At 38.5% G+C, this 15,876-nt stretch overlaps 1 protein-coding gene across 2 annotated transcripts in view; it reads right to left on the minus strand.

Moving 5' to 3' along the window:
- Window positions 1–1,423: 1,423 nt before the first annotated feature.
- FGL1 (fibrinogen like 1) overlaps window positions 1,424–15,876 on the minus strand; it is a 33,541-nt gene continuing 19,088 nt past the window's right edge. For both annotated transcript variants that reach the window (XM_007174009.3, XM_007174010.3), the window contains 5 exons: window positions 9,672–9,831; window positions 9,332–9,429; window positions 6,118–6,206; window positions 5,761–5,948; window positions 1,424–1,782 (listed from right to left, as the gene is read on the minus strand). In XM_007174009.3, the coding sequence (XP_007174071.2) occupies window positions 1,623–1,782; window positions 5,761–5,948; window positions 6,118–6,206; window positions 9,332–9,429; window positions 9,672–9,831 (695 nt within the window). In that variant the 3' untranslated portion in view covers window positions 1,424–1,622. The remainder of the gene's footprint in view (window positions 1,783–5,760; window positions 5,949–6,117; window positions 6,207–9,331; window positions 9,430–9,671; window positions 9,832–15,876) is intronic.

Genomic DNA, 15,876 nt, shown 5'->3' on the forward strand with positions numbered 1-15,876 from the left:
CTCTTAATGCCAACTTCACTAATAATTACGGCTAGTTCTCATTGACTGCTTACTTTGTGCAAGGCATTACTCTAAGTACTTTACTTGTGTAATCCTCAACCCAACCCTATGAGGCAGGTACTATTATAATCTTCATCTAACAGATGAGATTACTGAAGTTCAGAGACGTTAAGCAGCCTACCCAAGGTCACACAGCTATTAGGTGGCAGAATCCTTGGTTTAAGGATGTAAGGATCACTAAACCATATTGCCTCTCTAGCCTTTTTTTGTTTCCATGCACTTTTTTTTTTATAATTTTTTTAAATTAATTAATTAATTTGTATTTATTTTTGGCTGTGTTAGGTCTTCGTTTCTGTGAGGGCTTTCTCTAGTTGCGGCAAGCGGGGGCCACTCTTCATCGTGGTGCGCGGGCCTCTCACTATCGCGGCCTCTCTTGTTGCGGAGCACAGGCTCCAGACGCGCAGGCTCAGTAGTTGTGGCTCACGGACCTAGTTGCTCCGCGGCATGTGGGATCTTCCCAGACTAGGGCTCGAACCCGCGTCCCCTGCATTGGCAGGCAGACTCTCAAACGCTGCGCCACCAGGGAAGCCCCTCCATGCGCTTTCTTGCTTTGTGTACTTTACACAAGGATTTCTCTCTGCCTGCAATGATTTCCCACATAACACCTAGTTAAAAGATCTCAGCTCAAAAAGTTAGTTCTTCTGGGAAACTTCTCTGACCCCCCTCCCCCAAGCCAGGTCAGGTTCCCTGCTATACATCCCCCAGGCACACATTTTTTTCTTCATACTTATCAGCTTTTGGAATTATTTATATTTTTGTGATTGTATGGTTAGTGTATGTTTTTAGCCAAAACACTTAGCTTCATGTGGGTTTGAAGTGCGCCCTCTGTGTCTGACACATCCCAGAAGTTGCAGCGTGGGTGCAAAACATTTGACTCAGCATGCGAAGACTTGGACTTGAGTCCTTGTTCCCCTACTTATTAGCTTTGTAACTCTGAGCAAGGACAGCCTCTCAGATCCTCAGATTCTCAGCTCTTTTAAATGGGGATCATAATACCTCACAGGACTGGTATAAGAATTAAAATGAGCCTTCTGAAAGAAGTGTGTAATCTACCTAAACATCCTAAAAATACGAGAAAGTGTTTTATAGTGATTAAGATCCTGGGTTGTATTTAAAGTTCTAGCTTTGCAGTCAGAGACCTGAGTTCATTCTCAATTCATAATATTTATTATCCACGCAGTTGATTTGGCAATCCATTATTTGCTGGATTATTTTCAGGTATTTTTAAAACTGCATTCATATGTAAGTTATTATAAATTTATGCTGTGTTATCTCCCAAGTCATGTATATACTCTATGCTTTTTATTTTTTGTTCAGCAATAATCTGTTATTGTAGTCCTTTGCACGTAGGAATTCAATTAAATAGTAACATAATCTACATTTATTTGGTGAATATCACTTATTTGCTGTACTGAAAGTACATTGATTAATAAAGGCAAGTGAGAATGAAAAGCAGTGCACATAACAATTGCCATCATTATACATGTGAATGTTTAGATTTGCTATTTTTCAAATCACTTAAACCAAGATGAACTGCAGAAATGAAAGCTCAGCAGGGACAATTAAACAATATTTGGAATAAAATCATTTGGCCTAATTTTCATAACCACAGATTTCAAGGAATACCACCATCCATGCCAGGTGTGCCAGACTACCCCATTGTCCGTTTTAGCCGTGTAGGGGCCCGTGTGATATAAACCATTCAGGTTTGCAGAGTGACACCTAGTGGGAGGAAAAATAAACACAAAACAATCAGACTAGAAAAACACCCTTTGAAACCATTTTATTGTGCTAGCAAATGATCAAAAACATTTTAAGTATGAATTCTGCCTTTTTTTTTTTTTCTTGGCCACGCCGAGCGGCTTAGGGGATTTTAGTTCCCCATCCAGGGATTGAACCCACGCCCTTGGCAGTGAGAGTGTGGCGTCCTAACCACTGGACCGCCAGGGAATTCCCTCTGCCGTTTTTAGATAAGGGAATATTTATCAGTTTCCAAAAGCCAAGTGATTCTACAACATGAGTTTTTTAAACTGGTGGGGTTTAGTACCATAACAACTCTCAGGATAAAACCTAGGCCACTTAGAGAGTACTGATAAAGGAGGAGTTCTGTTCTTAGTAGAAAAGGAAGGAAGGAAGGAAGGAAGGAAGGAAGGAAGGAAGGAAGGAAGGAAGGAAGGGAGGGAGGGAGGGAGGGAGGAAGAAAGAAACAGGAAGAAAGGAAAGAAAGAAAGAAAGAAAGAAAGAAAGAAAGAAAGGAAAAAAGAAAAGAGAGAATGGAAGGAAGGAAGGGAGAAAACAAGCAAGCAGAAACATGACCTTGTAAGCCTGAGCCTTAGCAAGAGCAGCATGGCTAACAAAGCAGGGTGTGGCCCGCTGCTCTATTCGCCAGCTCCCCTGTATACGTTACACTACAGTGTTCATCCATCGGAATTCAAATTCCCTTCCTCCCTCTTAAAAATCACCAGTGTATCAATTATTTTAAGCTCAGGGATAAGAAAACAAAACCTAAACCACCACTAAAAATTTTCCCAGCCATCAGACAATAATCATTTGTCTTAGTTGCTGAGTTAACTTTTTACATTTATTGCTCCAACCTAGATAAGTGGGTTAGGTTATCACACATTTTTAAATGTCCCCCTTCCTCCTTTGGAATCTGTAAATTTTGTTCCTGATATGGATACACTGAGGATAGGTGATAATTTTCTGTGTACTGTTATGAAATTAGTTACTATATATTTATTGATATAACCAATGAAAAGATATCAGACATTAGGACATAAGGAGAACATTCACAAGGAATAGTTCTTAAAATCTTTGGAAAGCACCTAAATTGCTGAATCAAAGAAAGCATATAATTTACCCATAAACGCTGAGTGGCTGGCTTGAATCCCTTGCCCGCCTTGTAATTCTCTCCTGCCGACCGTCCTGACAGTCCTCCTAACTTAAATTGATGCAACTAATCAAAACCATGTATGCTAAATCTGCAAGTGTTAAGAGCCTACTGTGTTTTTAAAACTGCAATGGAAAGTAACGTCAAAAGACAAAACACTCTAAATTGAGCCTCCAGAACATACATTTTGACATATTTCTGTCTTCCTAGAGACACCTACTACATGTACTTTTTTATTTGGTCTGTGATTTGAATGTTATTAGGGAACTGACTCTGGTCAACACAGGAAACCTTAGCAATTCTAAGACCAATTTTCCAGCATCTTCCAGGTTCTAGAACAGCCTGGACTTGAAACTAGATTGGAAGTTGATTGGGGCTTCCTTGGTGAAGACGTAGCTGTGAGCACACACATGAGATGCTACACCAGAAAAGCAGAGAAGACGTCAACACTCAGTGATTCGTTTGCTATGCAGAGAAGGAATGCCTTGTAAGTGGAATACACTTAGGAAGTGCCAAGGTTTCATGTAAACTGGAAGAACTATGGGACAGAAAAAAAAAGAGTAAGGAGGAAGAGGATGATGGAATTAAACCACAGAAGCAGCAGGTATGGGAGAAGTAGCACTGAGCTCCTGGAACAACTGACTTTTTCTCCAGCTTTTCTGTTTTTCCACCTGCACAGCCTTATCACCTCCTCTGACTCCAAGGATAACGCAGGCTCCTTGGGTGCCTCCAGCAACTGAATTGCCTTTCTTTGTCCTTCCTGAACCGCTATCTTTAAAGTCAAGTAAATCGTTTATTAGCCCCTGTTAATCTGTGTGCCAGCTGTCTTCAACTGGGTAGGTACTTAGTTTTGAGCTCCTGCTAACATTAACAATGTGGTTGTTATTTCCCTGTATGGAATTCTGTTCCAAACCAAACATTAAGGGCTGCTTGCAACTTTGTGAATCATAGATGTTTTACATAATGCTGATAATTCTTACATAAGGCTAACTTAGAACGGGAAGAAAAAGGAAGATGAAGAGAAGCTGATAAAGATGGTTTTAAGAGAACAAGAAAACCACTGGGGAAAAGATGATCACCACCTTCAACTTGTCAAACAGGAAAGATAACTTCGTTTCTCTGTCTCCTCTCACTGCTGTGTGTGTTCTACTTCCCTTACAAATGACCAAAAATTAAACGGACTCAAACTTTGAAAAAAAGCAAAATCCAGATAAAATAGTGTTTTTACAACTATGTTCAACTTGACACTCCACACTATACACAACAAGCTGTACCTCCATAGAATCTACAACTCTAAAATCAGCACATCACAATAACACACGATGTTTATAATGAGGATTCTCACGATTTTAGGGAAAACAGACATATGTCTGGTATACCTCCACTTAATAAAACAGAGGATGCTTAATGTTTTAAAAGTATTTACATAATCAAAAAAATGTTAAAATTTGGATTGTGGAATTTAAATGATTATTCCTAAGTTACATGGAAAACACGGCACTCCAGAAATACTCAAGATTCTGTAATGCAAAGTTATTTTGAGGGGGCCCATGTCTTCTAAATAGAAAAGATGTTCAAAGCCCATGTACTGCCTAACAGTCTGAGCACATCTGCTTTGCAGACATAGCAGGCTTATCAGGTTATTTTTAAGGAAGACTGTTTGAATTTTTCCATTCCTGCCTTAACTTTGTGATTACAGCAAAGGGTACTGTCTGGATATCATCTTGGGTGGAGAACAGTTATGGGAATGAGGCATATCTAGCTTAGAGAAGAGAAAACACTGAGGAATACAATAAATATCTTCTTATCCAGAACCCGAAGAGATTATGTTGAAAAAGAATACAATTACTCTGTAGCTACTGAGAAAAAAAACTGGCAAAGTAATAAGAAGGAAGATTTCAGGCAAATAAAAACAAAATGAAGAAAAATTGATTTAGTACAATCAAAAATGGAATAAGTTTGCTGATAAAGTAACACTGAAGTATTCAATGAGAAGGTGGAATTAGGTTTCAGGAATGTTGTAGAGGAAATTTATGCATTGGAAGGAGCTTGGATTCAATGATTTAATAAAAGTCACAGTAAATGAAAAGTAGTATTACACAGAAAAAATTACAATAACATGGCCATTTGGGATGACACGAGAAGGTGGAGAGCTACTTGGTTATTAGAACATCGAAAGTGTTCTCTATTTCTTTGTGTCAATTTGTGACCCACTATTTATGATAACTCACCCATAATTCAGTTTGCAAAGAATCTTTGTAAAAGCAGTAATTTGATTTATTTCTATGATGTATCTTTCAAGCTTTACTAATGTACACAATGAACAAGTCCTTAAAGCGACTTCATCTCTTAAGAATTCTTATAGGGGCTTCCCTGGTGGCGCAGTGGTTGAGAATCTGCCTGCCAATGCAGGGGACACGGGTTCGAGCCCTGGTCTGGGAAGATCCCAGATGCCGCGGAGCAACTGGGCCCGTGAGCCACAACTACTGAGCCTGCGCGTCTGGAGCCTGTGCTCCGCAACAAGAGAGGCCGCGATAGTGAGAGGCCCGCGCACCGCGATGAAGAGTGGCCCCCGCTTGCCGCAACTAGAGAAAGCCCTCTCACAGAAACGAAGACCCAACACAGCCAAAAAGAAAGAAAGAAAGAAGCTTTCATTTTAAAAAAGAAAAAAAAAAAGAATTCTTATAAAGATGATTATTTAATAATACCAGGATCACAAAGAAGACCAACATTACCTCATATATTATAATTAATGCCCACCAGTGAGCAATCATCAACGCCACTACAGCTATGTTTATAAAATGTCAAACCTGTTAAACCACCAGCCAGACTGATCTTCTTTTGCACAGTTCCCTTCGTAGTTGTCGTTATCTCTGTCCCATGTGCTGAATTTCATTCTTTTGTGACTGGCCCACCATTGCACTTCAGGATGAAAATTCCCTGCAAGGGAGTCTCCAGCTGTTCCAGAATATTCCCCAATATGCAAATCATAGGAATTCTAAAGGAAAAGAGGTGACTTCCATTATCAGTTGTTACTATTTTAACAGGCTTATTTAATAAATAAAAGATGAGGTTCTATTGCATATTTTTGTTACCCCTGACTTCAGGTTTATATTGTATGTTTTACATGTTAATTCATGATGTTAGTTATTTGAAAATGTTCATACCTTTTCATCTCCAACTTTGAAATTTCTATATTGAGCATAACGGCTATTTTTTTCAAAATCTGCAAGGTTGATTTTTAATGTGTAGTCTCCTAAAAAAAAAAAGAAATCGTAGTTTTTTGGTTTTGTTTTTAATGTGTGAGATGACACTGACTTACTGAGGCTTAAAAACAATTTGCGGCTCTATTTTACTTAGACCATTTCCTTCTGCCATGAGTCAGTTTTCAAAGAATAAGCAGTGACTCCACTGTATTTACAACGTGAATGTTTTATTGTGTATTTTACTCGAAAAAAATTAGGGACGCAATATTAAAGGTAGAACATTTCTACTGCATCTATCACAGGTAAAAGCCAGTGTAATTCACTTGGCAAAGAACAACAGAAAGCAAGTCATTTTTTAGTAAGTAGATTAAGAAATCTAACAATGAAAGAAGTTTTAAGACGTTTAAACGTTTATCCTCTTTTTCTTACTTTTGGTAAGAATGTTGATCTTAAATATAAATAATGACTGAAATAGTTGATATCATCAAGTAATCATCTTTTCTTCATGGTCCCATCATTTGCAAATAACAAAGACTATTCTTTTTTCGGAAACAGAACTATTGTCAGGAACATAAAAAGTTATAAATCAAACTAACTGTTAGATAATAACTATATTCAATCCTCCTACTTTGATGAATAAACTTTCACAGTGACCTGTAAGATCAAGTTTGAATTTAGTCTTGGCCGCCTCCCAGTTCCAGGCCGGAACATGGAGACACGGCATGCAGACCTGGTCTGTGGTCTACCTCCCTTCTCTTCCACCTCTGTCTCCATCACACACAGCAAGGGGCTTTGCCCACACGCATGGGCGTTCCAGGCTGCACACCCACGCTCTTTTTACACCAAAATAAAATCTCTTTCTTTACCTCCCCTCAGACTTAGGGGTGCACACACCAGCTGTATAATTGTCCCACAGTGGGGACAGATGAAGAAGAGGCATGAGCAGGTCCTGGAGACAAGTTCAAGGCTTCTTGGGCAGGGAATGCTGGATTCGCCATCACTGGAGCGAGTCTGGGAGGCACTCTGGCCCCACAGATTCCTTGTCCCAGGGAGCTCTCTAAAGTGGGGTTTCAAGGAAGAGGCCACTTTCATCTGATCAAAACGTACTAAATGTTGTGTGAGCTAAGACTGCAAAGGGGACAAGAGCAGTAACACAGGCTAAGTCAAGACTCCTAAAAAAAGTGCTTTGTATTATAGAAGAGATTCAGACTTCTATGTAACCACCTAAATATCTCTTTGGTCAATGAGTAAATAAAAGTTCAATTACAGACCATTTCTAAATTAACTTTATTGCAAACACTTCAGCCAAAATTTGTATAATGGGGATAAAGCTATTTTCAGAGGCAACTCCTTAGCCTTAAAGGCTCTCATAATTAAGAAATGCAAGGACAAAGGCACTGTTTTTCCTTGGGATGATGTGATATGCAGTTGTGATGCCTGGAACTGATCAATACATTTTTGCTACCATGAGAGTAGCCAGCCTGAAACACCAATTAAAACCTGAAGGGGAAGCAGATGTATTGGCAAAGCGCATCTGGGCAAATACACACTTAATAATAATTTGAAAAATAATAACTTTGAATTTTGTATGTTTAGAAGGAGCCAAAGGTTACTTCTTGGGGTTTTCATAGTTTCAACAAGAAATCAGATGCATATTAATGTGTGAAAGAAACAGAAGATGGTATGATAAATGTTAGATATCTATCATAAAACACTTAAAAGTAGGATAATAAATACATTGAAATTTAGAGAGCACTGATCATAAGAAGAATATACAAAGAAAGCATTAGATGTCTAGGATTATCCATCCTCTCTGAGTTACTATTCTGGTGTCTCAAAGATCTCTATAATTATAATCATACTATTATGAATATAGAAACACCAATCACTTTCCTTAACTTATTTGGAAAAAATAAACCCTTGCTCTTACATTTAGTGCATTGCCGGTGTGATTTAGCATGTTTTCTTGAGCAATACAGTTGCCTTTTATGAAACATTAAGAATCAAATTTGACTGGAACTGACTGCAATCTGAGATAGCAACTAAGGTAAGGAAGGTAAAAGATTGGAGCAAAAGAACATGGGAAAGAGAAGCTTGGAAAACGTATTATTAAACTAGTGATATTTTAGACAAATATTGAACTCTAGTTAAAGATATCCATGCAAAAACATATAGGGGGAATTTTACAGATGTATACAATTTACTTTGAAATATGTCCAAAAAAATGGATTGATGGATGGATAGATGGATAGATACGGGGTTAAAATGTTAATGTAAAATCTAGGTGGTAGGTTGAAACTTTTGCCAGTTGTGCTGTGTCTTGGAAATTTTTCAAAATAAAATTTGGAAATGGAATGGGAACAAAAATATTTAGTATATTGTGGTATTTGATTCCAAAAAACTGCCATAATTCCTCAATTCTCCACCTTTCCCTGTGCAATGCAACTTCGTAACTCCTCCCATTAAGTCTATTCCTTTCCCCTTACATCTGAGTTGGTCCTGTGACTTGCTTTCACCCATAGAAGGCAGTGAAGGGGACTGTGTGCCACTTCTGAGTCTGGGTCTCAAGAAAGTTATGTGCTTCCACTGTCCCTCTTGGAACTCTGCCTCTGCTTCAAGAGCAAGTCCAGACCAGCCAGCTGGAAGATGAGAGACCAAATGGAGTGAGCTGAAGCATGCTCTCCAAGGCTGGCCTAGAACAGCCAGCCTCCAGTTGACCAGGAAGTTGATCACCAACCCATGAGCAAGCTGAGCCAAGACCAGCAGAGCCCAGCCCTGATCAGCAAAGCCACCCAGCCAACCTGTAGATCTGTGAGAAATAAGGAACGGTTGTTGTTTTAAGCCACTAAATTTATGTCTTGTTACACAGTTTTATTGTGCCAGCAGATAACTGATACAATATATATGTTTTGAGGCGCTCAAGGCATTGAAAAAGAATGATTATAACATTAGCTTTCCTTCCAAGAAACAGAACAAAAATATATGAGAAATCTCCCTCCCACAACCCAGGTGCAAGCAGACACATTTCACAAAGGGAATTATTGCCCAAAAGCGATCATTGCCATCTGCAAATCATAGTAGTTACTGAATTAGTTCTATTGCCTATGATTTAGTGAAAAACATTTGTGTTCTTTTTATTGTATTTCAGATGAAGTTGATATTAGGCAAACCTTACCTTGTGTAGTCAATAAGTGAAGATTTCTATTACCCAGCCAATATTCACCATTTTTTTGGACAAAATTTCCAAAGCCATTTTCATAGTCATTCCAGTCTCTAAAAAATTAAAGTGAAAGCTGACTTTAGCAAAATCCAAATGGACCTTTGCAGTACCCAAGGTGTGCACCTCCACCCCTACCCCCAATATTTTCTTGATTAGCTAATGTATTTTATTATTATTAAGAGAGAATGAAATTCTGTCTAATTAATACACTTCAGGATATAATAAAAAAGGCTTAACTTATTGTAAACCTCACATTTCCCACTCCAAATAAATCCTTATGTCATAATTAACACACCTGTTAAAGTTCTCACTGCCATCAGATCGTCTCTGAATTACAGTCCATCCTCCTCCATCAGACATGTCACAATAAACAGAGAATTCTGCTGGGCTCTGGAGAGGTTTGATTTGGTAAAATCCACTCTGCTTATACCCATCATTGAAAATCTCTGAACAATCTGTTTGGAAAACAAGGTAATGCAGTATTTGTTATCTTTTTTTTTTTAAAGGGAGCCTCTGAATGAGATTACTCAATACTAATGGAGACAGATAAATACATGATGTAGATAAGCAGCTGTTTAAAACTGAATCTTGTACATCTTCCAGTGGCTATTAGGAAATTCTTATTTCTTTTCCTAGTATTTAATTAGCATCTGCCTTCTTGATATGATCATGGAAAAAATAAAACAGTGAAACATGTATCTGGTTTTTCATTTCTGATTCTTGTAGAAAACAATTAAAAGTATATGTTTCAGTTAAGCACAGTATATTTAAGTGAAACTTATAGCTCTATCAGACAGAACAGAGGAAATTTTCTCTCCTGTGACACTAAAATGAAAGTAGAAATACAACACCAAACAAATAATTTAATATAGATTATCTTGACTTAGAGCATTATAAATCATTCTGAACATCTGGAAGTGAACTCAAAATAGTCATCTTCTGGTTAGATTCTTATAACCTCCCAGTCTCACCAGATTTTTTACTAACCCACTGAAATTTATAACAGTCCACGCATTCTTAGATGTTTTTGCTGAAAACTGCAAGATTCTACTTTTGTCCCCACAGTCTCCTTTGCTATGGTATTTCTTTGACCCCTGAAGCAAACATAGCTACCAGTTTGTCACCAAAAAGTAGTATCTGTTTCTTAAACCACTTGAGGGTGGGATAAATTAATATCTATTGGGTCTTATCTAGGCTGGTCTGTACTGACTTCGAGAATATGGCAAGTATGGACTCACTGTTGTTTAGACGCCCAGGAAGCTATGTTTTAGGGTAGTTGAATTCGTGGCCACTGTAAAGAGATAGTTTTGAAGGATACCCAGTCACAGACTTTCGGATAAAAATACTATAATTTAACATCACAAACTTTCAAATTTTACCCTTATCATTTTGTTTATTTCCCTCCTTTTTAAAAAAAACATTTTCTACAATTCTGTAACTATGTATGGCAATGGATGTTGACTAGACTTACCGTGGTGATTATTTCACAATACATACAAATATCAAATCATTATGTTGTACACCAGAAACTAATATAATGTTTTATGTTCAACTGTACCCAATAAAAAATTTCTCTTCCTGATGGGATAATTCCATTCTTTTAGCATATTTTAAGTTCTTTCTTCACTTTCATTGTTTTGATGCCAAATTGTCTACAACAATTTTGTTACAAATAAAATATACTCCACATTAAATAGATTGAATAGCCAATAGGAATCAGAAGAGAAATGAAAATAAAGAACCTTCATCACTTTCTAAAAACCCTTATCAGGTTGAGACCAATCATATACTACTGCTTTGGTGAAATGTTCATTTTTCTAATGATTTAGGCTTTATTCATATATTTATTTTTGAGATTCAGAAGCCCAAGTGTTCTTTATACATGCTGGATTATTTTTTAAAAATCCTGTTTTGGCAATTAAACAAGCAGAAAAACAATGGGAAAATGATTGTCTAAAATTAGTTCAATGTTATTCAAAAGCTTACATCTGTGATCAAGTATATCACACAACATTTTTCATTCAAGTAAGCAGATTTTAACGTTGTTAGGAAAGGAGCTCTTTGCTTACATTTAATTACCTACCAAAGAGCTGAATAGTAAAGACTCACAAGTTCCAGACTATTTTCCAAGCAAATATGAAAATGATTAGCTATAACATTTGCCTCTGGAAAACTCTGTGAATATGGAGTTTTCAGCCAACATTTTCTATTTGTTTTTATTTTATGCCAACTCTGAGTTTAAGTTTTTAAAAATTTTTTCTTCTTCCCAGAGGAAAATGCCAAACACAACTTAAGATCCAGAGGAAGGATTTCAACTGAAAAAACAAAAACAAAACCCCAACAAATAAATAAACATCAAAAAAGTGCCAGTAGCTCAATTGCTTATAGCAAATAAGTTAAGGAGCCTGCCTTGGGGAAATGTGACTTACACTGTGATAGAAAGTTCAAGCAATGTAGTGTTTAAAATATTAGCTAAATATTTTAAACTACTATGATTTTCAAAATGTTTCGACCCACTCAACGTCCCCAAGAATAGGCAGGAGAAGGGCAGGAGAAGGGTTAAAGAGCTCTGTGTTCATGGGAGTTTAAAAAAAAAAAAAAAGAATTTTTGGATACTTACGTAATGCTAGAGTGAGGCCAAGGATACCTGCCCTCTGTTTGATAAACACTGTGCTAAACTGGGTGAGGTGAACACTTTCTCTGATCATGCAGAAAGCAAGCCATTTTGGAAGGCTGAATGTTGAAGCTTCTAAAAGTGCCATGACAGCCTGCCAAATGCCAAATGAGCTTCTTCCTCTTGTCCCAGAATGGTGGCTGAGCCCAAAGCTGAGCACCAAAGGCACCAAGTACCCCACATTCTAAACTCACAGAAAGGCCAGCATGAACTCAGCCATCACGCCACAGAGCATGCTGGGGAATGCCGGAACTGGCCCTACCACTGCCATCCTTACCCCCAGGCAACATAAGGTAAAACTTAAGAGGAGAGAGCGGACGTTGCAGTATTCTTGTAGGGGAGGGTTGGTGGGCTCTTTCCTCTGAAAACAAGGGAGAGAAGATATAATAATGTAGACATTCATTGAGCTAAACGCTAAATGCTTTTGTAATCACGTTACATGTATTAACTCATTTGCTCTTTTTTTAAAAAATTTTATTTATTTATTTTTGGCTGCATTGGGTCTTCGTTGCTGCGCATGAGCTTTCTCTAGTTGTGGCAAGTGGGGGCTACTTTGTTGCGGTGCACGGGCTTCTTTTTGCAGTGGCTTCTCTTGTTGCAGAGCATAGGCTCTAGGTGCGCGGGCTCAGTAGTTGTGGCGCACGGGCTTAGTTGCTCCGTGGCATGTGGGATCTTCCCAGACCAGGGATCGAACCCGTGTCCCCTGCGTTGGCAGGCGGATTCTTAACCACTGCACCACCAGGGAAGTCCAACTCGTTTGATCTTTACAACAAAGAGATAGGTCTTCTTATCACTTCCATGTTACAGATGAGGAATATGAGGCACATAGAGGTCAAGTAACTTGCTCAAAGGCCATGGCTAGCAAGGGCAACTGGACTTTGAAACCAGGCTTTGGACTCTCTACATTAACCACTACACATACTGCCTTGAGAGACTGTCTCATAAAGATTGGGGCTCCTGCAGAAGGGGGCATGGTTAAACTAATGGTCTTGGCTGAACAGATGTGATACCAAAGGCTGTTGTGATTGTCACCAATTAGTGTGAATTTGGTACTACAATCTTTTAATGTAGGCACATAATTCAATCACACCCAAAAGATTAAAAAAATACATTTAATTATATGTTGTATAAAAATGGTGGTGATGTGATGAATTGGGAGACTGGGATTGACATGTATACACTGATGTGTATAAAATGGATGACCAATAAGAACCTGCTGTATAAAAAAATAAATAAAATTAAATTAAAAAAAAAAAGATACTGAGATAGGAGGTAGATGGGGCCCTGGGCTGGACAGCTGGAGTTTGTCCAACGGGAGTAAATTGGAGCTTTGTTTTCCCTGACACTCCAAAGACAAAGGGCAGGAGCTGAGCTCTGCTAGAGTAAAGAGATAAGATGACCACATCTATTACCTCCCCGACTGCATATGTGCAGAAAAGCTCCTCAGGGGTCAAAAAGGGAGGGGCACGACCCCATAATAAATGTTGTCAAATCTCCCACAGGCCTCTGCACTGAAATCCATCTTGGCAAAAAGATGTGCATGCCTGTTGGAAAGATTTCTAGGGCAGGTCAGGTGTGAAAAAAGAAACAAGATAACTGGCCAAAGGTAAACAAAGACCTGGAAGAACTGCCTTATATAAATGATTTAACCCCTTCTTTACTGCGCTCCTCATTAGGGAGGACACCCACACCCTTTCTCTCTGGGTGTGTATTTCTGCCTTGCTTCTGTCTTAAATAAATAAACTGTTTCTCTGTGTGCTCTCCCACATGTTATGCTGTGTCTCTAATAATAAACTTTGTACCTGTTTTTGCAAAAAAAAAAAAAAAAAATCATGTGATTTGTGCATTGTTTTCAAAAATTGCTAGGTTGTATGTAATTAGGCATTTTCTACTATGAGATGAATTAGAATTCAGAAAATAATTGATTTAGTAATAATACAGTAACTTGTAAATAAGAACAAAGAAATTTATTTCTACAGATCATATACATGAATATTTAATTTTTTAATTTAAGGAGACCAAAAACATATACTTTGGTGTGAGCAAATTTTTATATATTTTATATAATATTATATATTATATATTTTCTTAGAATTGATGTCTTATTATATATTTTATTTATTCAGTGTTTGCCCTTGGTAGGCTCTCTAGTACTATTTTCCTATACACTGAAAAATAAAATACAATTGAACTGGATTTATATTTCATAGCTTATTCCTCCTTCTCCTCCTTCATGCTTGCCTCACCATAAACACATCATCATAAAAACAGATCTACTGACTTCTGGAATTTTTTTAGCTGTTATACCCAGAAGCAGTCATCTAGAATGTCTATTATCTATCTTATTATACATGCTATAATTTTATAACACACACACACACACACACACACACACACTATAATAGTTTGTCTAGACCCTGTCCATATGACTCTTCTACCCAACTCCTACTTATACAGTCAGTTCTGCTCTGTCCTTGGTATTTCAATTTCCTAGTAACTGATTTCTTGCCTTACTCCTTGGTGACCTCTTGTTTCCTAAGTTCTGCTCCCAGCACTCTCAACACAGGGGTGAGAGTTTTAGTGCTTAAACCTCACTCTTCCCAGGACTGGTTGCACAGTCCCTGTAACAAACACCCAACTGCCTGCCTCCTGCCATTATGTGACACTTGAATCTGTGTTGACAACCCACTCAGACTGTTTAAATAGACACCCTGGATCTTGAGCTTGGTTTGGTATTTGGAATAATGGTACTTTTTTTTTTTTCAGCCGCACCGCGCAGCTTGTGGGATCATAGTTCCCTGACCAGGGATCCGGCCGGGCCATGGCAGTGAAAGTGCCAAGTCCTAACTACTGGACGGCCAGGGAATTCCCTGGTACTTCTTCTCTTACATTGATCAGTTCCTTGCCCTTGAGATCAGTTTTGTTCCTACTTTTGGAATCACATATCCTTTGCAGACCAACCTGTTACCTTCCTCTGAGTTGTTATTCAAATAAATATCTTGTTTTACTCCATGAGTACATTTGAAGCGTCTGCCCTCTCTTTTTTTTTCCATCTGATTTGTTCCACCAATAAAAATTTTAAAATATATATTGAACATTCACAATATGCCAATCATCACATTAGATGCTAAAGATACCAGTACCTAGACAGTTTAGCGGGAGATAGACAATTAAGCATGTAGTGACAATACTCCATGATAAATGCTGAGATAGAAAAGTAGGGACTTCCCTGGTGGTCCAGTGGTAAAGAATCCGCCTTCCAACGCAGGGGACGCAGGTTCCATCCCTGGTCAGGGAACTAAGATCCCACATGCCGCGGGGCAACTAAGCCAGCGCGCCACAACTATTGAGCTCGCATGCCTAACTAGAGAGCCCGCGTGCTGCAAACTACAGAGCTCGTGAGCCCTGGAGCCCGCGTGCCACAACTACAGAGAAGCCTGCACACCACAACGAAGAGCCCGCACGCCACAACAAAAGATCCTGCGTGCCTCAACAAAGATTCCACGTGCCACAACTGAGACCCGATGCAGCCAAAAATAAATAAATAATAAATAAATCTTTTTTTAAAAAAAAAAGTAAAGGGTGCTTTTGGAGTACATGGAAGTGGTGCCTAATTCAGTCTTGAGGGTCAGGAAGTTTCCTGAAGGGCTAAACTGGGGTCCGAAGGATGAATAACAGGAGTCAGCCCAGGGGACAGGATTGAGTAGAGAAGATGTTCCAGACAGAGAAAATGGCTAATGTAAAGTTCCAAGGAGAGCAGGGTGCTATTGAGAAACTGAAGTAAGTTACTGTACCTGGAATGTAACATGCAAAAGAGAAGCATGAA

Source organism: Balaenoptera acutorostrata, chromosome 21, assembly GCF_949987535.1.
Source record: "Balaenoptera acutorostrata chromosome 21, mBalAcu1.1, whole genome shotgun sequence".
In the NCBI taxonomy this organism is placed as follows: Eukaryota; Metazoa; Chordata; class Mammalia; order Artiodactyla; family Balaenopteridae; genus Balaenoptera; species Balaenoptera acutorostrata.